Raw genomic sequence first — 26,460 nt, forward strand, 5'->3', positions numbered from 1 at the left:
TGCAGGGAAAAGCTCAAAGAGAAGACAGGAAAAGGAGGATGGAGTCAAAAGACCATGAATATCAGTCTATGAACTTTGAACTATAGTTCAAACTGAACTTAAGTTTCCACAGGGCAAGAACCATGGTAAAAATATTTCATAGAATACACTTTGGATTTGTAGGTACTTAACATGCTCGTAAGTTTGTACCTAATGGTTGTTCTTAATTTGTTTAAATCCTCTTCTGACACCAAGTCTGTTTTATTGATGATGATGATATCTGCCAAAGCAACTTGCCTAAATTAGCAAACAAAGAACAGATGTCAAAAGAGAAATGTTAAGAAATTAAAAACAAATAGAAACACCTCCTACAGATCAATTAGCAGTTAAAAACTATATAAGAGTCTATACGGTGATTTGATTTACTCCTAACCTACTTATCATTCTGCAGATAGTAAGAATGACTATATAAATTAAGATTTCACATCATTTATTCAAAAAATATTTACCAAGTGCTCTCACTTGCTACTCTGGACTTACAAAGATAAGCCTCAAAAAGTTTACAATCAGGCCAGCCCTGTGGCCTAGTGGTTAAGTTCAGCACACTCCACTCTGGTGGCCCAGGTTTGGTTCCTGGGTGCTGACCTACACCACTCATCAGCAGCCATGCTGTGGCGGCAACTCACATACAAAATAAAGGAATCTTCCTCAGCAAAAAAGAAAGTTTACAATCAAGGATGATTTACAATTAGGATGACTTTCAACTCATGACTTCAGTCAGTTCTTCAGGAAATTTAAATCACTACTGACCACTTGTTCTGAATTCTAGTTTTATGCTACCTGAAGCATAAATACAGCCAATTATTTCAAAGAACACAACCAAATTCACAAAAATAAATTAACTCTAATTCATTGAAAATGCAGGTTTCAACAGTATGTACATTACAATCCCATTTTTGTTTAAGTAAACTGTATATGAAAAAAGATTAATGCACTCATCTCAAAATATACAGTTGCAATCTTTAAATTGAAGGCCTTCTAGGTTTAACTTTATTTTGGCTTTTATAACATTTTGCTATTTTCTATTTGGCTTATTTACATTTTCTAGAATAAACATATTTTAATAAGAAAAACAGTACCAAAAATATTTAAGTTCAGTCTAACTTGAATCAGAACTAGAGACAAAATGCAGTGCTTAGGCACGACTACAAAACAACAGAGCACCATGCTCCAGAAGGAAAGGGAATCAACTGCTTGCTTGCAGTCTTTATTATTTATGCCTGCATCATGCCTAGCAAACCTCAGGGGGGCTCCCTCTTAAACCCAGCAGCATATTTAGTGACTGTCTTCCAACCCCAAACCTTTTCCCATTAGGAAGAAGATGCTTAGGGTAGACTGACTAATTTAAATATTTATAAGTCTAAAGACAAACCAAGTGGGAACATAAAGGTATTTAAACAAAAAATGTTCTAAATGCCAAAATAAAACTATTTCCATATTTGTTCCTCTGTTGTTCTGCGTAACAATGAACTATGGAATCAAATGAATTACATTAAAGAAGGCAGTAAGTGAGCCAACTCTTTTTTTTTATAATTATCTTCAATCCCTCCAAAATTGTATGAGACCAAGAAAATATTTTCAAATGTTAACATTTCCCAATCTCTTCAGAAAGAACTCTTGTGCCCAGTACTAACTTTATGCTATAATGAAAAATAGTTTTAAATAAAATTTTAGTTATAAATAGCAAGAAATCAACTACATGAAAAAAGGTGATAAATTCTCCTTGACAATGTTTTTATATTTGTTTGTTTTTGGTTTCCCTATTATAATTTTCTGTTTCCAATTAGCCAGTAATCAATATATACTTTAAACATGAATACCTAGAAGCTTCATTGATAAGGCCATCAGGTTTTTCTTCTGCTAAATGCTAAAGAAAAACAAAGTGTGACAAAAGTTACCGTGGTGTAACTCAAAATCTAACAGCACAAAGGATTTCACTTTAGACACTCCTGTCTCGCCTCAAATAAAGACTTCAACAAGTTCTTTTACCCAATACACAAATTCAGAACTAACTTTTCTATCTGAAAGCATTTTCTTCCTCATTTGTAATTTTTTTCCTAAAGTGAACCTGAGGGATTTTTTGGGGGGAAGTGGGGGCAAAGGCTTAAATTTTGTCCTCCTGACTTCTTTCCCTCACAAAGAAAACCCTCCAGGTTTAAATAATGTCATAAAAACAAAGAACATTATAGTTCAGATTTTAGGCATTTTCCTCTTTACAAAATTGTTCTTGTTCTAAATATCCATTATTATCTATAAAAAAAAAGAGAACCACTGAAATTGTACTTTCTTAAAATCTAACATACTTCCCTCCATTTCTACCCCCATGCCCCACTCCCCCACCCCAGAATCATACACAATACAAACTCAGTGCTGGGCCCTTCATATTCCCTAGAAACAAATAAGCTGTGGGCAAAACACAGCCCTAATTCTAGCCCAAAAGCAGTTTATCATTAGAAGCTAACACTAGAGTAATCTGGCCTCTCAGTGCAACTATTATTTTGCTGACCCCTCCAGATTCAAGCTAGCTCCAAAAAATATTTTCACATTGACTTCAAGGCCCATGAGGTAGGTTTCATCTCTCTGGAAGCAGTTATTATTTTCCCATAATCCTATTTATATACCTAAAGTCATCAATGACCTAATTCATCTCTGAAAAATGTTTCATCTTCATTTCCTTAACCCTCAATAGATGTCCCATCACAATAAAAAGCTGCCTACTGAGGTTAGAGGCAATTAGATTATATTAATACTATTTGTATTTGACTCAAACTTCACAAATTATTAAATGTTTATACACATATCTCATTTAGCCTTCATAACAATTATGGAAAATGGCTATTCTCCTCATTTTATGAAAGAAGAAACTAAATCTAATACTGTCACCATCACAGGATACCCTAATAATAGGGCTATTTTTCAAAAATTGAAAACATGCTCAATATAAGTAAAGTGAACATAATTTTTAAATCTTTGTGAAGGCTTTTTTTTTCATGTAAAATCAGTCTTGCATACGCTGTTACACAAATGTTAATACTGTCAGCCTTGTGTATCTGTACGTTCCAGTTCTGCCTCCGTGGATTCAACCAACCTCAGGTCGAAAGGCCTTCGGTGGTTGCATTTATACTGAACAAGTACAGACTTTTTTCTTGTCATTATTCCTTAAACAATACAGTATAACAATCCTTTACATAGTATTTACATTGTATTAGGTATTAAAAGTAATCCACAGATGATTTAAAGTACACAGGAGGATGTGTGTAGGTTATATGCAAATACTACATCATTTTATATAAGAGACTTGAGAATCCAGATTTTGGTATCCACAGGGGTCCTGGAACCAACCTCCCAGGGAAACTGAGGGGCGACTGTATTCACAGAAGAGTACATACATAAAGATTACCTAAAATTGACATTCAAAACTGTTTCATCAAACCAGTTTCACACCTCATGGGGAGGAAGATCATTAAGGTTTGGGGATAGTCTGGAACCTAAGAGCAAGTTGGTATAATTTAGCCTTGATTAAGGCCACAGAGAAAAACTTCCTTCTTCTAAAAGTTTGCCAAATTCTATTTTGGAGGAAACAAGACTAAACTACAACTACAATAATGAACTGATTTCCACTTTAGGTACAATCCTATAAATTCAACTGCAGACCCAATCTGAAATTACGGAAGTCACAGAACTTGGAGAATATTGTATCAAAAACTGTTCCTGGCCAAAAGACCAAGAATATTTTTGCTAATTATTCTTAGCCTGAAGCTATAACAAATCCTATTATTATGTCCTCGGGAGAACAAGGCTTTGACTATACTGGGAATAGTATCTGACACCCAGGCTCAACAAATATTTGTTGAATGAGTTCTAGTTAACACCTCTTATTTGTTGACATAGATACATGGATATTGTCATTTGAAAAATTCTGTGTAACATGCAATAACAAATCCCTTTCTAATCAGCCATAAATCTGTTTAACAAAGATGTATTTTTTCCCAAGGATCCTGTAATATTGAAGTTCTTTTAAAAATCTGAAATATTTTTCAAAAGATTTTCTTGTTGACCTTTTGGAAGCTTTATTTACATACAAATTTGGGGTTCCTACACTGTGAGTTGCTGGGGTATAAAAAAGATACGGCAAGAAAATTAGAGATTTGTTTTTTTATTTCCATACCTAAATGGAAGTAATAAAATAGTAGCTTCACAAAGTAACTCATGTTTATAAGGGACTTCCTTCTCCAGAAGATTAGAAATCTTGACTCAAAGCTAACTGGGATGGACTAAAATTTGACTACCTCCAGGCAATCAAAAAGCATAATAAAAAATGTTAAAATTTCCCCAAATAAAAACCTACCAATATGTACAACTCTATAATAATCATATATAATTATAGCAGAAGAGATAAACGCCCTGTTCTATGCACATATGAAGGCTATACAAACATAAAGAAATAATAAGTGCATACTAACATTTATTTTCTCTGGCTATCAGCCCAATGTCTCCCCTAAGCGACTTTCTACCTCCCCAAGTCAAACTTTGAAAGGACTAAAACCAATGTTTGCTATTCAAAAGGACACTCTCCAATAACACATTACACACCATTAGTCATTAAGTCAAATGACTTCCATTTATAAAGTTAAAAAAAAGAAATTTAGACATTCTATTCTACCTGTACAGGCAAGAAAGGAAAAATTTTTCCAAATCCTTTTTCAAAATATTTTGTGTCTATAGATAGATATAGATATATAGATATCTCCCCAAAGGATTCCCTGTCTCTGCTTAGAGACTGTGGCTTTTGCTTATATATAAAAAATAATTTTGTTACTAATTAATCCAACATTTAGCTAAACCATTTAGATAAACAGTTAAGGTTCAACCCTCCAACTAAGCATACCATAAGAAAGAAAGGAACCCTTTGAAATAACACCTTTGTAGACACAACTTCAGTATAGGTTATAGGGTGCCCTTTTCTGCAGAAATAGAAACGAGCTGGACCAAAAAAAGAAAAAGAAAAAAACACTGTTGTTCACCAAAGTGGAAATAAATCTAGTGTCAAAGGTGTCAGATGACATTAAAAAAAGAAGCAGCTTCTATTCCTTTCCAATGGATTGGTTATAGATCTAACAGCATTTTAGCTTTTAAAAAAAGATTATTGCATAATGTCAGTCTATTTATTTTTCTGGTCTTTTCCAAGCCAAACTGTTTTCTGACTGAATTGTTTCAACAGCTTGTGCAATATACCAGAAGAACCAAAAAGAAACCTCTCACTTGACCTTTTCTGTGTAACTTCATTCATTGATTCTATTGCATTAAATGCTGTCACATTTGTAGAAGTGAAAAGAACAATGTCAGTAGCCTGAGTGTCAAGTCTGGAGAATAGAGAGCTGTCACTTGAAGTTGTCCAATTCTTTGCCCATGATTAAAAAATGAATATTTCAGATCAATGGGTGACAATCCCATTAGAGTGATAGCCCATGATATCAATTACCACTTCAGTTTCAATTTGGCTGGCTGGCCACAGGGTACCATTTCTCAGCTTTACTTGTGATGGGCTGGCTCTGTGAAGCATGACACCCTTAAATTGCTGCCCATTATCCAAGTGTCATTACTTGTACTGCCTCAGAATTCTCTGAATCACAAGCAGCTACTGAGGTCAAGCTTTGCAACCAGAGGAATTGGACAAGTTGGCAAATTCTTTATATAAAGGAAGTTATTTATCTGGCATCTGACTTAGAAAATCTAAAGTTTCCATTATCCTGACAGTATGTCAGTTTTACGTAGGTATACTGATTTAATAATTTAAGAGGTTTTATCAAGGTGGCAGAGGGTTAAACGTTTACTGTGTTTGCATTATTCAGAATGTTGCTTTCTGATTTTTTTGGCTTCTATCACACTGATAATAGATTCCATTTAACTCCTCTGAACACTCAAATATACATATAAAATTATTCCTATAATCATAAATAAAGAGTTTGACTTTGGGTATGGTACTTTAAGTCTACCAAAAAAACAAAATATCCTGTTATTTATCCCATAGGAATCCAAAATTTGGTAATAAATTTGTATAGAATATGGATTCAAACATGCCTACAATAAACACTCAGACTGAAGAATTTGACCTATTTTTTTGCTTCCTTTGTAAACATTTTGCTAGAAATATCATGATTTCAGAAGAGTCAGAATTTTTCTGAGTAAAATGTAATATTTGGGATCTTTCTTTGATTCTTAAGACTATCAGTAAATTTGGACTTGAAAATCTAAAAAGGAATTATCTCCCAAACTTCTCAAATTAGGATGTTGTATACCTGAGGGAACTGAAGGGCCCGTGAAGGGGTACTGTAGCCATTTGGCAAGCTTGCCATATATTCCTAGAGTATAATTTTATTGATGGTTTGAAAGAAAAACTTTTCAAGTTAAGAAATTCAGGTATAATGTGAGGTAGAATACAAAATGGACATGTATTTTTAAACATGAAATTCAAACTTCTAAGAAATGATTCCTCTGGGCACTATCCATATCCTAGATTGGGACCAGAGGATAATTTCACTCTCTTCTGCCTTTAGTAATATTTCACTTGGAAAACTGAGAAACACTTTTCCTTTATGCAACAACATGCTTTTAAAAATCTTACTAAGTGCATTTTATGAATTGAAGCCCATTTAAATGCATCTGAGGATCTTGGTAGTTACAAAAACATCCACAGCCTTTCAGTGTAGAGGTTCTCCTCACTAAACCTATATATAAAACCTGATTTCTTCAAAATAAGGTAAAGTAATATTTTTTAAAAACTGAATTATCTCCAGCTTGTGTCTGATAGCTGTTTAACAAGAAAAATAAGTTTTCATATGCTTTATCAAGCTCAATTTTCTCTATCACACAGAAAAATCTTAACCAACATTGGGGTTGAATCCTAGAGGAGTTACAAATACCCAAACTTTATCCTGTCGTATCCTGATTATAAAATACTACACTTCCAACTTTTTATTACATCAGTAAGAGTAACAGAAAATAAATATTTAATTTAAAAACACAAAATAAATAAAAGACACAAATTTCACCTATTGTTCAAAGATACTTAAAAAAAGTTTTTAAGAAAAATTACAAACAGATACAAATGTAGAGAAAATAACATGATCAATCCCCATATACCCAGCTCTTAACAAATAATTAGCAACTCATAGCAATTTTTCAACTTACTTTTAATCCATATTTTGAATCCACAACAGTGATGATACCTACAAAGAATAAATCTTTTAATAACCTTTATATTTGAGAATGAACATTAAAACTAATCTATTTCAGTTCACAAATGTTACTCAATAAAATACTGTTTTCTCTCTTGCCAATGCTGCAATTTAATTCAATTCCACTAATAAGTAGATGCGTTTCAAACATGCACTGAGTGTCTAGTACTATTTTAAAGCACTAGGTAGGATATAAAATAAATATATTTTTTAAATTAAATATTCAAACAAATAAGAAAATAAGATTTCTCTAGCCTTTAAAAAGCTTACAGTCCAAAATGATGAGACAAATTTCATAACATAAAGCTGAATGTAACAAATTACACAAGACAGGTTATCTCTAGTTTATTTTCACATAATCAAAATCAAGACTTTTCTTAAGATTTAAATTATTGCTTAACTCTCACCAAATCTAACTTATACAAATGTTTTACATAACACATACCTAAGTTTCCAAAAGATCAATTAGTTGAGCAATCTCTGACTTTATATGCTAAATAACTTTTTCAAAGGATAACAGCAGAACAAAGTTGATAAATTCAACAGCTACGCGCCACATATATTAGGGCTAAATGATGAGGCCCAGCTTCAATGATTCTTAAATTTCATCACTTAGTCTACGAAAGACCTGGTTTAAAGAAAGGTGAAGGGCAGTAGTGGGGGAATGGACATGGGGCAGAAAGTTTCTAATACGTCTTAAATGAAGTCTATGAATAAAATTGCCCAAAGGTGTTAAGGTAAATAAAGTAAGGGATGGGGGACTTTCCTTAATTCTTATCTTCAAGCAAAAATGAAAGCAAAAATATGATCCCCAAACTGTATAGTTTATTTAAAATAAAAAGTTCTAACACTACACTTAGTGCATAAATCAAACAATAGAGGGTATAGGAAATCTACACAGTATTTTAAAAGGAAAACTTCAGTGGAAGCACTAAATTGGGAGTTGAGATTAAGATTTGACATCTCGTTCTAGCACTGGGGCTTTAGAATCTGTATGAACAAAGACTTACTTCATCATCAAACTAAACAAGTTTAAAAACATTAACAAGACACGGAATTAAAATTGTAACATAAATGAACAAAAATGACCTTAACCATAACAATAACATTTTACTTGAAAACAAAAGAAAATTCGCTTTTTAACTTACCATCAAGATAAATATCAACTCCTAATTCAGCATCAACCCAAAACATAGAAGCTACAGCACCTGAGAATATATGATAATATTCATCAAATAAAAATATTTCTTTAAACTGAGAAACACGATTCTATCCATAATTTTTTAACTTGCCCAAACAGAATTAGCAGGCAAACACATACACAAATTAAATACAGGTTTCCAATCTTTTTATGGAAATTACAGTGATAGAAACTTTTACTATGTACACTCCTTTCTTCCCCTCCCTTTTTCTTCAAAAAAAAAAAAAAAAAAGACCAACTCTTATCACATACAAATCCAACACCAAGCTTCTACCCACACCATAATAACTTATCAACAGATATTATCAAATAATTTGGGCAGTATGGCTATATGCACATAGGACTGATTTTTATTTTCTCTCTCCTGAATATAATAACCATACGGTTCACAAATAACAAATTATCTCTCTAAAATCCCAATTCCAAAATCACTGTCCAAAAAGTTTTTAAATTTACTCATAAGTTTTAGAGAACAAAGACCAAAAAGTAAAATTATATACTCCATGTCATTACTAATAAATCCTTACACTATTTATATAGCACTGATATAAAATTTGGGTCTGAGGAAAAATAATTTATAAATAAGAAATTAAAAGTTGTTTTTGACAGAAACTGTTCAGTACCAAACCACACACCCTGATTAGTAGGCCGCAACATAAGAAAAAGAAAACTGACAACAAAGAAAGTATTTGACTTTTCAAAGCATCACAGGTCCAGTTAGTGACAGGCCTGTCTAAAAGAATGAGTATCGGGGAAAAACAAGGATAACTGAACTCATTCCAATGTCTAAAGCTGTCCACCTACCCTGACGAGATGTGGTCCCCCAAGCATCACTCTGTGTCAACAATGAAATACCTGTCAGCTGTTTACAGTGATTACTCATGCAAGATATAGCAAGGGCCACAAGATCTAATGGTTTCCTGATACCTATTGATTTTTTCCCAAAAACTTAATAGTTTTCCAATTTGACTGAAATAGGATTTGTGAGTAACAGGGGCTGAATCAATGCTTGTCCTTTTCAAGGAAATTACTTTACCCTGACAATTATTTAGCTTAGAAGTGGAGAGTGTCAGGCTCCTAAACGGGAAGCAACTGAATTGCCAATAAGAATTTTCTTCACTTACTTGGCTAACAACATGATTTTAATTAATGAGGGAGAAAAAAGTAAATCTACTGTGAGTATCATTACTCCAAACAATGTCATAAAAAAAAGTATTAATTTTTTCCATTCAGTAAAACTGCTAGCATTGTACATAAATCATTTTTTTTTAATTCATTGATTTCTATTCAGATAGACTGTAAGTCCTACAGTTAATATCGGCCTAATGTTAAGTTGAACTGTAAGAGTGTATTAGAGTTTTTATTCTAAATCTGATGTGCATCTTTGATAATACTTAGCAGGCTACTCAAGAAAGAACTATTTAAAATGTGGATGGAGGTGTTTAGCAAGAGGAGTAAAGATGACAGAATGAAATTAATCAGTGGTTCTCAACCCAGGGTGATTTTTCTCCCCAGGGAGTATTTGTCAACGTCTGGAGTTATTTTTGGTCATCTCAACTAGGGGAATGCTACGGACATGTGGCAGACAGGAGCCAGAGATACTGTTAAACAATCTACAATGCACAAGGCAACCCCCCACAGGCAAGAATTTTCCAACTCAAAATGTCATTTGTGCCAAGGTTAAGAAATCCTGAGATAGATTATAGAATCTCCCTTCTTCAAAATCTAGTAAAAACAAAAAAAAATTTTAAAGCCAAATTTTATAAGCAGCAACCAAACATACAACCTCTTCCATAAATTTTGAAGAGTGATAGTCAAAATAAGAAACACAAAGTTCTATGTGACTTACAATAGTTCTTAATTCTACTCCCATTCCCAATAAGAGGTTACAGGAAAATAGTTTACAAAATCCTAATACTCATCACGAATAGCTTTCAAAATGGCAAGAAGTAGAACTGAGGGAAGAATAAGCAACGCAAGGAAAAATCAACAAAAAAACTTCCAGGGTAAAAGTTTCTAACCAACTTCACATTTGTGGGGGAGGGTTCACTTTCTAGGGCACAGCGGCGAAATGAAGCAAGAGGTCTAGGGCTCGAGGATGCCCCGCACGAGGTATGGAATGTATATTCACGAATAGTTGGAGCAAACCCAGGAAGGGAACTGTTGGTATTTTAAGAGAGCAGAGCCTAAAAGTCATCTTACCCATCTGGCTCTCTCAGTCACCCCTTTTCCCTTTGTGTCCCCGTCTCTGCTCCCAGCAATACTCAGCTTTCAAACTGAGGCTCAGGAGAAAAACAAGCAGGTAAGATGGGTAGGGTATTAAAAAGAATTCATCAACACCACATCTAAGTACAATAGTCCGCCCTTATCCAGAGGGTAAGCTCCAAGACCCACTGTGGACGTCTGAAACTATGGATAGTAGCAAACTTTCCATATACTATGCTGTTTCCTCTACATAAATACCTACAATAAAGTTTAATTTATAAATTAGACACAGTAATAAATTAATAACAATAACATAATAAAATAGAACAATTATAACAATATACCATAGTAAAAGTTATGTGAATGTGGTCTCTCTCTCTCTCGAAATATTTTATTGTACTGTACTCACCCTTCTTGTGATGATATGAGATGATACAATGCCTACGTGATGAGATGAAGTGAGCAGAATGATGCAGGCATTGTGATGTAGTTATTTTCGGACCACGGTTGACCATGGGTAAACAAAACCACGCAAAGTGAAACTTTGGATGAGAAGGGACGACCATACATAGAAATTCTCTGAGCCTCCTTCCTCAAGCATGAACATGCTGAAAAAACTATGTACATGTATTACAGCTTAGAAGAAACAAAAAAGAAGATAAAGGGCAGAAAGGAAAAAAACTGAAGAAACGAATAGGGCATCAAATGGCAAAGAACCCATCCTGGAAGGAAACACAATCCAAGAAGCCCAAGAAAATTCTCAATGGCCTCTTCATAATAAAGAACTTAAAAGCAACACAATCTTAATTAAAAACAAACTCTAAAGTAAGATAAAGCAGAATAATACGAAAAGGTAATTTGCAGTGCTAAAGAAATAAACTGAGGTACAACATACCATTACTTAACCAAGTAATTCATTTAAAACATCAAGGAACAGAACAGACATTGGTAGAAACACAATTACTGACAAAAAGGAAGGTTTGAGATGATTACAGTAAATGCTGAGGCAAAAGACAAATCAAAACAATTAAAAGATAATAGATACAGAAAACAAAAGAAAATTAAATATAGGGAAAATTGGTGTCAGAATGTAGAGGACCCAATAATTTGACAGAAAACCTCTCACGGTAATAAATAAGGAAAATGTACCTAAATGAAGAACTAATCTAGGAAAAAATGATTATGAATGACACTTAGGTGTATCTTGGTTATATTACTGAACCTCAAAAAAAATTTTTCAGGCATTTTGGATGAAAAAGCAAGTCACTTTCAAGGAAGTGGGAAGAAAATAGACTTCTACAGTAACATTTACCGCTCCAACATAATGAAATAACGACCACAAAGTGGTAATGAAAGTGTTTCTAAGGATACCATGTCCTGCCAAGTTGTTTTTCAAGAATAAAAACAACAGACATTCTCAAACATTAAGAGAAACAACAGCACTGAAACTCAAAAAAATACAGCACTCCCAAATCCTTCCTGATGAAATAAAAAGAGAAAATATTGGACAAGGAAATCCAGCCAATCAAAAAATACTAAGAGATCACGGAGCAACATTTACAAAGTTCTGAGGAAAAGAAATTGTGATCTGGAAATTTTACACCTAGCCAAGTAATCCTTCCAGTATAAAAGCAGAAGACAAGTATTCTCAAGCAATGAAGTATGCAAGAACTCAGGGAATACAGCACCTACAGGTGGAAAAGATTACCTGACCATGACGTTCAGTCAATCAATAGACTGATCCACTCAGGAATGGGGAAGCCACAATACTGGTAATAAGGACTAAAACTGCTTAAACATAGAACTAAATAAAAGTATGACAACGTAAATGTCAGAAACCCTGAAAACAGCACAGAACACAATCACCCAAAAATAGGAAATGGGAGAAAGAAGAAGAGTGTTAATTCCCTCATCTTTTATGCCATGGAGTCAGCAGAAATACTGAAACGTGGTTTAAGAAATAATTTGTCCAATTTCTGTTCTTTACAATCTTTTCTTTTGTTCCTTAACTCATGTCTCTTGCAGTAAAGCAGTATTTATCTGATATTCAGCAATTCCTTCACTTCTTTCAAGTTTTCTTCTTTCAGATTTAAGTACAACTAATAATTATTAAGAATAGCATAAAGAATGTGATCCCATTTTTATAAAATTATTTCTGTATATTTATACAGCTTTCAGAAGCACATAGAGCAGAGATTCCCAAATTTACACATGTATAAGAATCACCTGGAAGGTTTCTTACAAGAGATTACTAGGCCTCATCCTTAGAGAGTCTGATTCAGTAGATCTGGGATGGAGCCCAAGATCTGCCTCTTTCACAAGCTCCCAGGTGACAATGAGGCCGTCATTCAACACACAACAGCGAGTAGCACTGACACAAGAGAAATCCCTGGAATGAATTTATTTATTTATTTAATTTTGTGTGTGTGTGAGGAAGATTGGCCCTGAGCTAACATCTGTTGCAAATCTTCCTCTTTTTGCTTGAAGAAGACTGGCCCTGAACTAACATCTGTGGCAGTCTTCCTCTATTTTGCACGTGCACTGCTGCCACAGCATGGCTTGATGAGCGGTATAGGTCCACATCTGGGATCCGAACCCGCAAACCCAAGGCCACCAAAGCAGGGCGCACAGAACTTAACCATTACACCACTGGGCTAGCCCCACTGGAATGAAATTTACCTACTTGAATTTCATGGTACTGAGATATAGGGTGATTTTTTTAAACTTTTTTCTTCCTATTTTCTTTTTTTTTTTTTTTTATTAATGTTATGATAGATTACAACCTTGTGAGATTTCAGTTGTACATTTTTGTTAGTCATGTTGTGGGTACACCACTTCCCCCTTTGTGCCCTCCCCCCACCCCCCCTTTTCCCTGGTAACCACTGATCGGATCTCCTTATCAATATACTAACTTCCACCTATGAGTGGAGTCATTAGAGTTCGTCTTTCTCTGACTGGCTTATTTCTCTTAACATAATACCCTCGAGGTCCATCCACGTTGCTGTGAATGGGCCAATTTTGTCTTTTTTTATGGCTGAGTAGTATTCCATTGTGTATATATACCACATCTTCTTTATCCAATCATCAGTTTCTGGGCATTTAGGTTGGTTCCACGTCTTGGCTATTGTAAATAATGCTGCGATGAACATAGGGGTGCAACGGACTCTTGAGATTTCTGATTTCAGGTTCTTAGGATAGATACCCAGTAATGGGATGGCTGGGTCACAGGGTATTTCTATTTTTAACTTTTTGAGAAATCTCCATACTGTTTTCCATAGTGGCTGTACCAGTGTGCATTCCCACCAACAGTGTATGAGGGTTCCTTTTTCTCCACAACCTCTCCAACATTTGTCGCTCTTGGTTTTGGATGTTTTTGCCAATCTAATGGGTGTAAGGTGATATCTTAGTGTAGTTTTGATTTGCATTTCCCTGATGATTAGCGATGATGAACATCTTTTCATGTGTCTATTGGCCATATTCATATCTTCTTTTGAGAAATGTCTGTTCATGTCCTCTGCCCATTTTTTTTTTTTAAAGATTTTATTTTTTCCTTTTTCTCCCCAAAGCCCCCCAGTACATAGTTGTATATTTCTCGTTGTGGGTTCCTCTAGTTGTGGTATGTGGGACGCTGCCTCAGCATGGTTTGATGAGCAGTGCCATGTCCGCGCCCAGGATTCGAACTAACGAAACACTGGGACGCCTGCAGCGGAGCGCACGAACTTAACCACTCGGCCACAGGGCCAGCCCCTCCTCTGCCCATTTTTTGATCGGGTTGTTTGTTTTTTTGTTGTTAAGCAGTGTGAGTTCTTTGTATATTATGGAGATTAACCCTTTGTCGGATAAGTGGCTTGTAAATATTTTTTCCCAATTAGTGAGCTGTTTTTTTGTTTCAATCCTGTTTTCCCTTGCCTTGAAGAAGCTCTTTAGTCTGATGAAGTCCCATTTGTTTATTCTTTCTATTGTTTCCCTCAACTGAGGAGTTATAGTGTCCGAAAAGATTCTTTTGAAACTGATGTCAAAGAGTGTACTGCCTATATTCTCTTCCAAAAGACTTATTGTCTCAGGCCTAATCTTTAGGTCTTTGATCCATTTTGAGTTTATTTTGGTGTTTCTTCCTATTTTCTTAAGCATTAGATTGTTGTTTATTTTATAATGAATATTCCATTTTTACCCAAACAACAAAATCACTATTCTAAAGAAAGCTAGAACCAAGAAACATTAACCGGTTTATAACTACAATTTGTACAAAAGCTTTCTCTGAGATCTTTAACTTTTGTTTCTTCTGAAAAATTGAACTGTGTTTTATTAAACTCACCTACTATCCAAAAAAGTTTCAAGAGTTTTTCTCTATCAAGTGGCTACAATGAAACTGATATTTGCTACTTCAAAAAGATGCATAAAATATATTTTCCCACCTTATCAGATTTAAACTAATTTAATATTTAACACCAATGTAATAGTCAAGTTGTATCATCAGTATGACCTATTGGAAACGTATGAAAAATTCATCCCTACTATAAGGACCAAAAGAGCCTAACTCAAGACCGATGTGAAAACATGGGGAGAAAGTTATTATGTAATACTTCTAAGTACAATAACCATTGATTACAACCGGATCTTCAGTATATTCCAATATTTCTTTTAAAAAGTTATGACCCTTTTAATAAATTATTCCCAAACAAATAGAGTTTTATGGCCCAATACCACAGACTCAGATCAAAAAAGAAATAATGGTATAGTTCAGACTTACTAAATGTTCTGCAAACTAGGAATAAAGACATTACCTAAAAGTTACTTGGCTAAGAAAGAAACAGAAACCCATTGTTAGAAACAGGTTGACTTTGTGTAGCTCTCAACAGAGAAGTTTAGATGTTTTTCCATTCAGAGACAAAAATTTCATGGACAATCATTATTAATTCCACACCAGGAAAAAGGCCCAGTATGCTTAATTTAACACTGTAGCTTATGACGGCATTTACAAATAAAATTATCTCAAGTTTAGTAGGAGAAAAACACAATGCTAACAATGAATTTAAAGGGAATAAGTAATGCTGAGATTAGAGTCCAAAAGCCCTTAAAACTCTCTAAATGACCCTTTAAGAAAGCTGGATTAGAAAGTAATCAGAAATAAGATCTCTGTAGAGTATAACCAATCAAATATACACTTAGAAGTAGGATGTCCCCATTTTTCCTAAATTTCCATATTTTTAACAACTTTTGTTCCTACCAATAACTCTAAATCAATCAGTAAAACTTCAAAGTCTATTACCAGGTTAAAAGTACCAAGCACTCTGATCATCTTTCATCTGCCAAAGAAACATGACAACCCAGTAATTTTTGTCTTTCACAGCAAAAAAATTTTTTAATCTGGAGTAAAGCTTTAATACTCATTTTAGAAATTTCTTTAGTACATTTGTTTTAAAATGTTTAAGAATTACATTCTGGTTATTAATAATATCATATCTTACCAGGATCTGCTAACCCAGTGGTCTCTAATAGTATGTAATCAAATTTCCCCTTCTTCTGCATCAAATTCTCAATAGCTCTAAGGCCATTGTCCCTGGAGAATACCAAAACATAATACAGAGTTGATGGACTGAATATTTTTAAATGATCATTACAAACATTTTAAAATATATTCAGCAGCCTGAGACAAAAATATCTTTAAGAATGTGAATATTTAACTTAGTCCCAAGTTTCTAACAAAATGCCCACCCAGTATTTATCAATGAGGGGAAAAAAACAGATGCATATACACTGATGGGAATTATCAAATACATGATGAGTTAAAACTTTAATTTTATTGAAATTAAAAGCAAAGGGAATTTCAATACATCTGACTAAAGTAAGCCAGAATCTGTTATTTTTACAGCTTTATGAAAGAAAAGTATCAACATCCAAAATAATGATAAAATTTATGAATTATATAGTTTAATATAACAGCTAAAGAAACCCTACCATTAAATACTCTTAATTATGTTCTGAATTAGGGTACCAGGCTTTAATTTCTCTTTTTTTCTTATAATATCAAAAGTGCAAGAAAATACTTAATGGATTGCATTTTGGTTATCCAAGTAAAGGTTATGATTTTAGCCTTGTTAATAATTTGACTCAAAGTCAAACATGTAACATAGTAAATGACGTAGAAGAAATTTAATAAACTACAACATACAAAATTAATAGTAGAGGTACTAATCTTCGTAATTCACTCAACAAATATTTGAGGGACTACTACATGCAGGTCCTTTCTAAGATCTGTGGTATATTAGTGAATAAAACAGACAGTCCTTGGAAACAACTCTCACTGGTGGAACATAATATAAGGTTTTTCTCTTTTTTGATGGTCATTTATTTTTGTTTTTTGGAGGCTGAATTATTAGAAAAAAGAACAATGACATTAAATTCAGAACAATCATTTTTTATATATGAAATGAGACTTTCATGTACCACAGAGATTAATAAAATAAATCTTGACATCAAAACCAATAAAATAATTCAATAAAAGGACCACAGCATGAGAGCAGACAGCAAAAGAAATAAGATAGCAAAAAACACTTTAAGAAAATGCATCCTAATAAAAGTCTATTTTCTATTTGAAAATACAATGAAGCAGACTACGAAAATTCAGTAAATTATGCAAGAAAATCAAAGCTGGAAATGTAATCGATAAACATTTATAGTAAACCAACAAGCACACAGTAAACACATTCCTCACTTTACTGAACAGCAGAGGCAACCGTTTCTAAGTTCCAGCCATTCTTCGTAGAGCTCTCCACCTTGGCTGACAGCTAAGGATTTCTCCACTGCACTTCCTGGAATAATAAACAAGAAGCGCTCTTTAGATTACGTTCACTAGCCCACCAAAAACGAAGATGAGGATACTCACTAACAGAGCAGACTTCAAGGCAGAAAATACATTTTATAAATTTTATTCTTTCATTCTATCCATGTAGCCTCAATAGCTAAACTATTACTCTAGATTATTTTAGCTTTTATTTCTTTGAGAGGATTTAAGCCCCTAAAAGGCAAATCCAAAATTAATGCATCATACCTACTGCGTCTTTAGGCCTCTTACTTGCCTGCTCCCATTTCCTAATAGGGCAGCTATTTTAAAGGCATTTTTTTTGTTCATGGCCAACTTTCTAGATAGACTAGTATGTTTTATATATTGATTTTTATATGCCTTTCAACCTCTTAAGGAATGTTTTTTTTGGGGGGTGAGGGAGATTGGCCTTGAGGTGACATCTGTGCCAACCTTCCTCTATTTTGTATGTGGGATGCCACCACAGCATGGCTTAATGAGCAGTGTGTAGGTCAACACCCGGGATCCAAACCTGTGAACCCCAGGGTGCCAAAGGGGAGTGCATGAACTTAACCACTACGTCACTGGGCAGGCCCTGGTTCATCTATTTTTTTCTTTTCACTCTTTCTCTAAATTGTTTTTATTTCTATTGGACTACTCAGTATTCCCAATATAAGTAAAAACCCTAGTTCATTTTGAGGAGGTTTGCTTGGCCAGGGCATCAGTGTGCTCATTTAAAAATTAAATTTTAGTCATATACATATAGGTTCCTAGCAATGCTTACTTGAGAAAGAGTAAATACGTTTGAGATTCTGACATGCTTGTTATCATACAAGAATGATTTTAATTGTCTTACTTTTCCTCCAATAAAAAAATATACCAAAGCCAAGGAAGAGCTGTAAATGTCCAATAAAGCAAATGGTCAAATAAAGGGAAAAAATTTTCATTTATATGGTTTTTTGTATATATTTCAGTTAGGCAATAATAAAGAGCTTTAAAAACAGTTGCTATAAAATTCAGGGTGTAGAGAACACAAATAAGATGTGAAGAAAAGGATTGTGAATGCTGTCAAGGACAAAATGGTGAAAATAATCCAGAAAGAATGAAGAAAATAGCAAGAAATAATAATAAATGTAATCAGTGTGCAACAGAAGATCAGTTAATAAGAAGCTAGAATAAAAGACTACAATTTAAAAATCTTAAGATTTTTATTTTGTCTAACAGGATTTTTCTCTTTAGTTCATTGAAATAAAAAATTAAGTTTAATTATTGTTCATAAAACCTAGTTCCTTTACTAATTTACAACTGAAAAAATAGTACACTTTAAGAAATATCCCAACAGAAGTTATACTTTTTGGCTAAAAGTGAGCTTTTACTAAAATTCATACTTGAGAAGAAAAACTTATAAAAGTAATCAAAGAATTGTATCTAACATTGCTGAAGAGATTTTTTTAACCACAGTTCGGTATTAAAGACAAAAAATTTAAATGTTTTGTATTTTCACAGACATTCGAAGTTACTTGAGGAGAGAGACCACATGTTTAACTTATTTTCAAAATCTTCAGTTTGAACTGCTTTTCAGATAATAAACATTCAACAAGGTTAACATATAATAACTAAAGCATTTCCAAATATTTTTCAAAAGTTGAAATTAAACAATATACTCAATATAAAATAACTTTTCTAGTTCCTAAACTTTCTTTCATATGTTTAGATTTTTACTTCTTGAGTTATTTCATGTAAACATCTAATTTAAGTCTGTTGGTATGAATTCCAAAGTTATACAAAATGTTACAGAAACTGATTTCAGTCTCTCAAATCAAAACAAAGCTTGACAGAAATTAATCCAATTTTCCAAAACTGTTCACATTATAACACCCTGCATTTTCATTTTTAAATGTGGAATATTAACTGACTAGTGGAATACACTGTCCTATAAATTCTTGCAGCGTGGCATTTATTGAACTATACTCACCTTCCCCAAATTCGTTTAAAATAACTGCTACTCTTTTACTATGTTGCTCTGTCAGAATATAGTTCAGAAGTGTTGTCTTCCCAGCACCTACAAAACATATTTGTTTTAAATAAAAAATTCAAAGACTAATTTTAAAGGCACAAAAGAGTCCCAACGGTTTTAAAAATTTTCATGCTATTTTTCAAATATTATTTCACTATTGCATAGAAAATTCTAGAGGAAAGGATTAAAGGACCCTTTGAAAGCTATTAAAAATACTTTCTGTTAACATAAAATTTTTTTAAATACTTACAAATACTCCTACAAGTTGGATTACACAGCTTTCTGTGAACTCATATGACAAAAATAATAAGCCACCTACATAACTTATAACGTAAAAGCATCTAAATTTTCTATTAAATAAGGAATTATTGAAGTAATGGCTCCCAAGGAATAAATTACTCATGTAGTTTACAAAATATAAAATACTTAAATCTGGGGCCGGCCCTAGGGCTGAGTGGTTAAGCTCTCGCGCTCCACTTCGGCGGCCCAGGGTTTCTCTGGCTCGGATCCTGGGCACAGACATGGCACTGCTCATCAGGCCACGCTGAGGCGGTGTCCATCCCACATGCCACAACTAGAGGGACCCACAACTAAAATATACAATTATGTACTGGGGGATTTGGCGAGAAAAAGCAGAAAGAAAAAAAGAAAAAAGAAGATTGGCAACAGTTGTTAGCTCACGTGCCAATCTTTAAAAGAAATTGCAAAAAAAATAAAATACTTAAATCCCTTTACACAATGAAAATGTTTCTTAGCCAAGAAATATGGTTTACTTCCCTAAAATTTATCTATAAAGACCTTTTATTTCAACATGCATCATTAACCAAACAAAAATTCACACTGACTATATGGGTACTTTTAGTATGCTTAATCTATAAAATTGATTTACATAAATATTTTATAAGTATATGTATATATTTATTTATATGTATCTATAAATACATATATTTACATATATATGTACATATGTATATATCTGCACACAGAAAATGGAGAATGGATGTAGGCAATATTAACAATGGACAAAATATTCAATATTTAGAATGATAAATTCAGAAAGCTACACTAACTTTATCCAGTAGGTGGCATATTAAACCTAATATGTTCAGCTCAAGTAGAAGAAAAACGCTTGTCGTGTGAACCATGCACACCAAAATTTTCCTAGAGGAAAAAAAAAACCAACCCAAACTGCACAGTAGCATAGTTCAATTGTACCACTTTTTTTTTTTTAATTTATCTACCTTTCTGTTGGTGGACATTTGGGTTGTTTCCAGTGTTTTACCAAAACAAACAGTACTGCTAAGAACTTTTACACGTACCCTTGTATACGTCTTCTGAAGTGAACTGACGAGACTCCTAGGGTACACCTAGGAGGCATTTACTCAGTATTAGGGTATTAATATTTTCAACATTTTTAGGTCATATTCCTTTAAAAGCTGTTGAAGAGATGGAAGGCTTGTGCTTAGAGTGCTTTAGGAAGCTCAAAATCACGAAAGTGTGAAGTATGAAAGGGAAAGGACAGACCTTAAGGAGGCAATGAGGAAATTCCTAAAGCCAGTCCAAGTGTGAGACAGAAACCCTGAACGCTAGCACTGTATTAGGTAGTGGCAGTGAAAATGGAAAGGAGTGGACATAAGAGACCTTCCACTACAATTACGAAGTCTTAATAATTAATCATATTATGAAGCAAAAGACTTTAAGACATAATTCATTCATTCAAAAGTCTACTAGGGACCAGATTTTATGGCGGCTTTGGTGAAAAGTACACAAGACAAAGACAAACTGTCTCTACCTTTTTGAAACTTAGAAACATTAAGGGAGTGGGGGATGGAAGGGAATTCAGATGAATAAAGAAGTGATTAAGTTACAGGATGATACATTCGGTAGGAGATGTACAAGATGTCATGGAGCACCTAAGAGGGCCATCTAGCCAGAGGAGTAATAGTAAGATGAAAAGTACGGTGCCAGGGACTAAAACACTTGACACCTTTCAGAAGCAAACGTAGTTCAATGTAGCTGGGCCACAGTTTCACAGGCAGGAGAAGTTGTCAACAGCCAGATCATATGGAAACTTGTAATTCAAGTTAAGGAATCTGAACTTCAACCCAAATGGAAACCACTGAAGGGTCTGACACGATCAGACTGACATTTACAAAGATCCTTAAGGCAAAAATACAGAGACTATCTTAAAGGGCAGCATGACTCAAGACTAATCAGGAAGCTTTTAGAATATTCCAGGTAATTGGTATGACAGGAGCAGGGGGATCTAAGGGGATGGCAACATAGGAAGTTTCGGACATGTTGAGTTTGAGATGTCTGTGGACCATCAAAATAGAAACTACCTGGGTGTGAAGTTAAAAGGATGAAGGGGAGGGGAATTCAAAAGGAGATGCCAGAGAAGTGGAAATAGCAGAAGAAAAGTGTGATGGAAGTTAAGGGAACAATGTTTCAGGAAACAGAAAATGGTCAAGAAGCAGGAGCGAAACTACCCCTAGATTCAGCAACAAAGCTGTTGGCGTTAGTCCTCATTCCTAAGCTTCAGACCATTATCTCCAATGCTTTACAGACCTACTAGCAAGCAAAATGGGGAAGGCCGGAGGGCCAGTGTGAACTATAGTGTCTTGGACAAGGAATTTGCTCAGGTTCTCAGTAAAGCAGCCTCTGCATGACAGTGGGGAAATACCAAAAATAAATTCCTTTATAAAGTTAATCCTGAGCAAAAATCGGAATAAATTTATAGTCTACAAAGGAAAAAAAGGGAAACACCAGTGATTTCATTCTTATCTTTATGTTAATAAGCCCTCAGGTGCACCAAGTTTGTACTTGTCTCCAGCAGAATCTAGGAATGGTATTATTTCCCCAAAACTGTTTCCTTAATTTACATTTCTTAACTTTTCCCACACTTCTAATACAATCATGTATTTATTCTAGCCTTTCTATTTAATTGTAAGGTTTTAAAATAATACCTCTCAAACTTTTCCAATAAAGTACCTCTAGCATAGGCCCATAAACTGTCCCCAGGAGACTGTATCATGTTTACAAACCTATGAATTCAGCCGTCCCTGTGCACTCCCGAACGTCCTCAGTTTGAGAACTACAGTCTTGGAGGGCAGAGATTTTATTCTCTTTCCCCTACGGTGTTTTACAAACAGACCTCAAAAAAAGTTTGAGATAGAACTTTCCACGAATAGCTGGAAGAGACTGGCTCGAGGAGAAGGGCATCTAGTGAGGAGGGCATCTAGTGCCCCTTGTGTGTCGGTCATTTTACAGAGGACACCCTTTAATGCTAATAGACTTATAAGGCAGGTGTGTCCTGCCGCATTTTACAGATGAGAAAACAAACTCAGACAGGTGACCGGTATTATTTCCATTTTCAAGCGAGGGAGATGAGCTTCAGAAAGATAACGAGTTAGAGGTCACAAGGATAATTAGGGGGCGGGTCCAGGATTTAAACTGCAGAGCCAGAAGCGGTTTCAAGACGCGAGGCTAACTTTCAATCTCACTTGATAAATGTGACTCTAACGCAGAGGAGTCTAGGCATCATTAACCTCTGAGATGAGAGGTAACCCTTACGTGGAGCAAGTGACCCAGCCCCTGCCTCAGGGACATTTGCTCTCGGCCACAAAGCGCCGATGCCCAAGGAGAAGAGGCACTGTCAGCCCCCAAAAATCCCAGGATACCAGTGTTTACGGCATTTTCTGACCGGGATGGTTAGTTACCTAAATACCCGGTGATAATTGTGACTGGGATCTTAGCGCCGAGGCCAGACTTTTCCTCCTCCTCTCTTGGCTTCGTCTCAATGGGGACCAACTCAGGACAGTCCTCCTCCGTCTGCTCCTCTTCCTCTTCCGCGGCTCCGACAGCCTGTAACATCGCGGCCAACAGCACTACACGCCTCTCCCTCAGCTCAGGAGCTGGGACCCAGGCGCCGAAACGCAACTGCGCACGCCGGGCACGCCACGCCAGGCGCGTCCTTGACGTCATCACGCCGCGACGCACGGCTCCTTCCGATCCCCACCGGATTACCTGGGCTCCGGTTGAGGACCGCCTCGCCTTTTAGCCACTCCCCCAGGGGAGAGGAACACGCCCCCAGGGATGCTGGACACGCCCCCAAGGCGTGTTCCCTGAACCTGAGCGGAGCGGGGCGGAGTTGTTGGGGCTCGCTGGCCAGCCCCGCCTTTACGCTGTCGCTGTGTGCGCCCGCAACCCCGGATACCTGCTGGCTGATGTTGGGGCTGAGGCCAGGCTGGTTAGAACCGGAGTGGGTAGCCTGACCTGAACAGTTCCCAGAAAGGATGGACCTTATCAACTTGACATTTTTTTAGTATCGTTAAAGAAAATTTTTTAATTCATAGGGGAAAGAATGGGAAGCTAACATACTACAGTGTTCTTTGTAATTTTTATATGTGAAGGAACAACCAGTGAAACTTTTTTTTAAATTGGGGTAACATTGGTTTATAACATTACGTAAATTTTAAGTGTACATCATTATATTTCGCAGTGAAACTTTTTTATAATTACGTATTTTCCATGTATATCCAAACTTTTACAAGGTACATGTGTTACTTTCATGTATTTATTTATTTTTCTCATTTCTTATTTGGACTCAGGTAACCTGAGTTCATTTATCATTTTCTTTGGTTCATGACACTCTCTCATCATTAATCCATGGATAACACTCCTTTATATTTATGTATATATTTATAATGAACTCCTTTGACCTCATCCCCTAACCCAAGAATATTACCAGTAAGTTACACCTACCATAATCTGGAGTTAGCTTTATTTTCCAACTCCACTGTTGTATTATATTCTATTATGTGACTATACAGCAATTTATCCATTTCCTATCAATTGTTTCCAGGTTTTGCTCTTATGAGCAGCACAGAGTGACCCTTCAGCACTGCGTTACTGCCTGAACAGAAGCTGTTCTGTTACTGGCCTGACTACCCTCTCTTATATATTTCTCAGGCACATTCTTGCAGATTCCCTTACATGATTCTGGGTGAATATTATACTAACATCTCTTCTCTCTCACCAAAACCAACCTGTACCCTATAAGGCTGGCTTAATCAAGGCAGGCAACAAGTATTGCTGAAACAGTATGTAGTGTCAATCAAAGTAAAAAGAGTTTTACACAATGGTCAAAAGTTAAATGCACCCGAAATGCCCATCACCGGATGAACTAATAAACAAAATGTGGTATACCCATATAGTGGAAAATTGTGTCACAGTAAATAAGGATGAAGTACCGATACCTGCTACAAACGAGTGAACCTCAAAAGTATTATGCTGAATGAAAGGAGGCATTCACAAAACACCACACATTGTATGACTACATTTCTATGAAATGTCCAGAATAGGCAAATCTGTATAGACAGAAAATAGATTAGCTGTTACCAGGGACTCCTGCAACCAAAGAGAGTGACTGCTAATGAGTACATTTTGGGGGTGATGAAAATGTTCTAAAATTGATTGTGGTGATGGTTGCACAACTCTTTAGTGAATATACTAAAAACCGTTGAATTGTACACTTGAAATAGGTGTGTTGTATGGTATTGTCAATTTTATCCTAATAAAGCTGCTATTAAAAAAACTTAAAGGTTCGTTTGTGCCTCAAAATGGGGTGGTGCCAGTGTGCGTTTGCAGAGAAGCACTGCCTTCTGGTCCTGCCTCCAGCAGCTTGAAGTCCTGGCCTCTGAGCGGAGTTAAGTTAGAATGCACGATTTCCCGATTAAGCCATGCATGGCCATGATCATAAAGATTACAGCTTAATAAAATCTTTGCTTTAATCTGTTTCTATGTTACTTTTCAGCAAGATATCTATCCATGAATTCTATGGAGTTCTGCCATTTTCTTTTCTGACTCTAGTAACTGGACAGAATTTAGCAAGCATGTGACTGAAGTGGTGAGGGTTTTGATTTATTCAGATAGATGGCTTGCAACTTTAGCTCTCCCTGAATGTCTGGGTATGACTGATTTTACTTTTATCTTAACACAGGACTTACCAGTTTTATTCATTCTATTTTAAGTGAGCCGTTGTTGCTATTTAATCCAAAATACCTTTTTAAAAAAGTAAAAAATTTTTCTAAGTGTAATATTGTAGAATCTACTACAGTTTCTAATTTAACTTTAAAATTTCCTCAGTTTTCAATTTTGTTTAGTCTCATTCACTTTATGGTAAAACAACCACCATAACAGCAATAATAATAATAATGTGTGGAGCCCTTACTGTCTGATGGGCCGTGTGTTAAAAGCACATTGAATGCATTATCTCATTTAACTTTGCAAAATAAACATTGTTCATATGCCCATTTTATAGACAAGGAAAGCGAGGCTTGGGAAAGTTAAATATTTTGCTTGAGGTCATTGAGTCAGGAAATGGCAGCCCTGGGGCTCAGTTCAGATCTGACTGGCGCTCAATCCCATGCCCCTCTAAACCAAGGATCTGCAAACTTTTCCTGTAAATGGCCAAGTAGTAAATATTTTAGGCTGTACAGGCCAACAGACAAATTAGAGGATATTTCCTAGGTACTTATATAAAAGAGAAAACAAATTTCCACAAATTTTGAAACTTGAATTTCATGTAATTTTCACATCATGACATATTCTTTTATTTTTTCTATTAACCTATTACAAATGTATAAACCATTCTTAGTTTGCAGGCTGTACAAAAGAGGCATCGAGCTATAGTTTGCCAATTACTGATCTAAAATAATATGCGCTGCCTTGTTAAGGTGAATTACATGAAGCTTTGCAAAAATAGCTCATCTCTGCTATTTTAAACTCAGTTTGTGAATCATTCACCATTGCAACTAAACCCCTGCCCTCAAAGAGTTAGGTAGCACAGTTACCACTGTACTAATATTCAGAGGAAAGTCTGAAGCTGAGAAGCTTAAACTGTGTCTCCAAGGGCACTGATACCTGGCCTAGGAGAGACTCCATCTAGGCAGCACTC

At 35.2% G+C, this 26,460-nt stretch overlaps 1 protein-coding gene across 4 annotated transcripts in view; it reads right to left on the reverse strand.

Moving 5' to 3' along the window:
* The window catches only part of LOC124240871 (COBW domain-containing protein 2), a 46,003-nt gene extending 22,499 nt beyond the window's left edge, over positions 1 to 23,504 (reverse strand). For all 4 annotated transcript variants that reach the window (XM_046664045.1, XM_046664047.1, XM_046664046.1 and 1 more), the window contains exons 1-8: positions 23,222 to 23,504; positions 19,461 to 19,547; positions 17,399 to 17,495; positions 16,152 to 16,243; positions 8,426 to 8,485; positions 7,231 to 7,268; positions 1,860 to 1,906; positions 190 to 276 (exon numbers count right to left, since the gene is read on the reverse strand). In XM_046664045.1, the coding sequence (XP_046520001.1) occupies positions 190 to 276; positions 1,860 to 1,906; positions 7,231 to 7,268; positions 8,426 to 8,485; positions 16,152 to 16,243; positions 17,399 to 17,495; positions 19,461 to 19,547; positions 23,222 to 23,486 (773 nt within the window). In that variant the 5' untranslated portion in view covers positions 23,487 to 23,504. The remainder of the gene's footprint in view (positions 1 to 189; positions 277 to 1,859; positions 1,907 to 7,230; positions 7,269 to 8,425; positions 8,486 to 16,151; positions 16,244 to 17,398; positions 17,496 to 19,460; positions 19,548 to 23,221) is intronic.
* Between the last annotated feature and the right edge of the window lie 2,956 nt (positions 23,505 to 26,460).

This window comes from Equus quagga, chromosome 6, assembly GCF_021613505.1.
Source record: "Equus quagga isolate Etosha38 chromosome 6, UCLA_HA_Equagga_1.0, whole genome shotgun sequence".
In the NCBI taxonomy this organism is placed as follows: domain Eukaryota; kingdom Metazoa; phylum Chordata; class Mammalia; order Perissodactyla; family Equidae; genus Equus; species Equus quagga.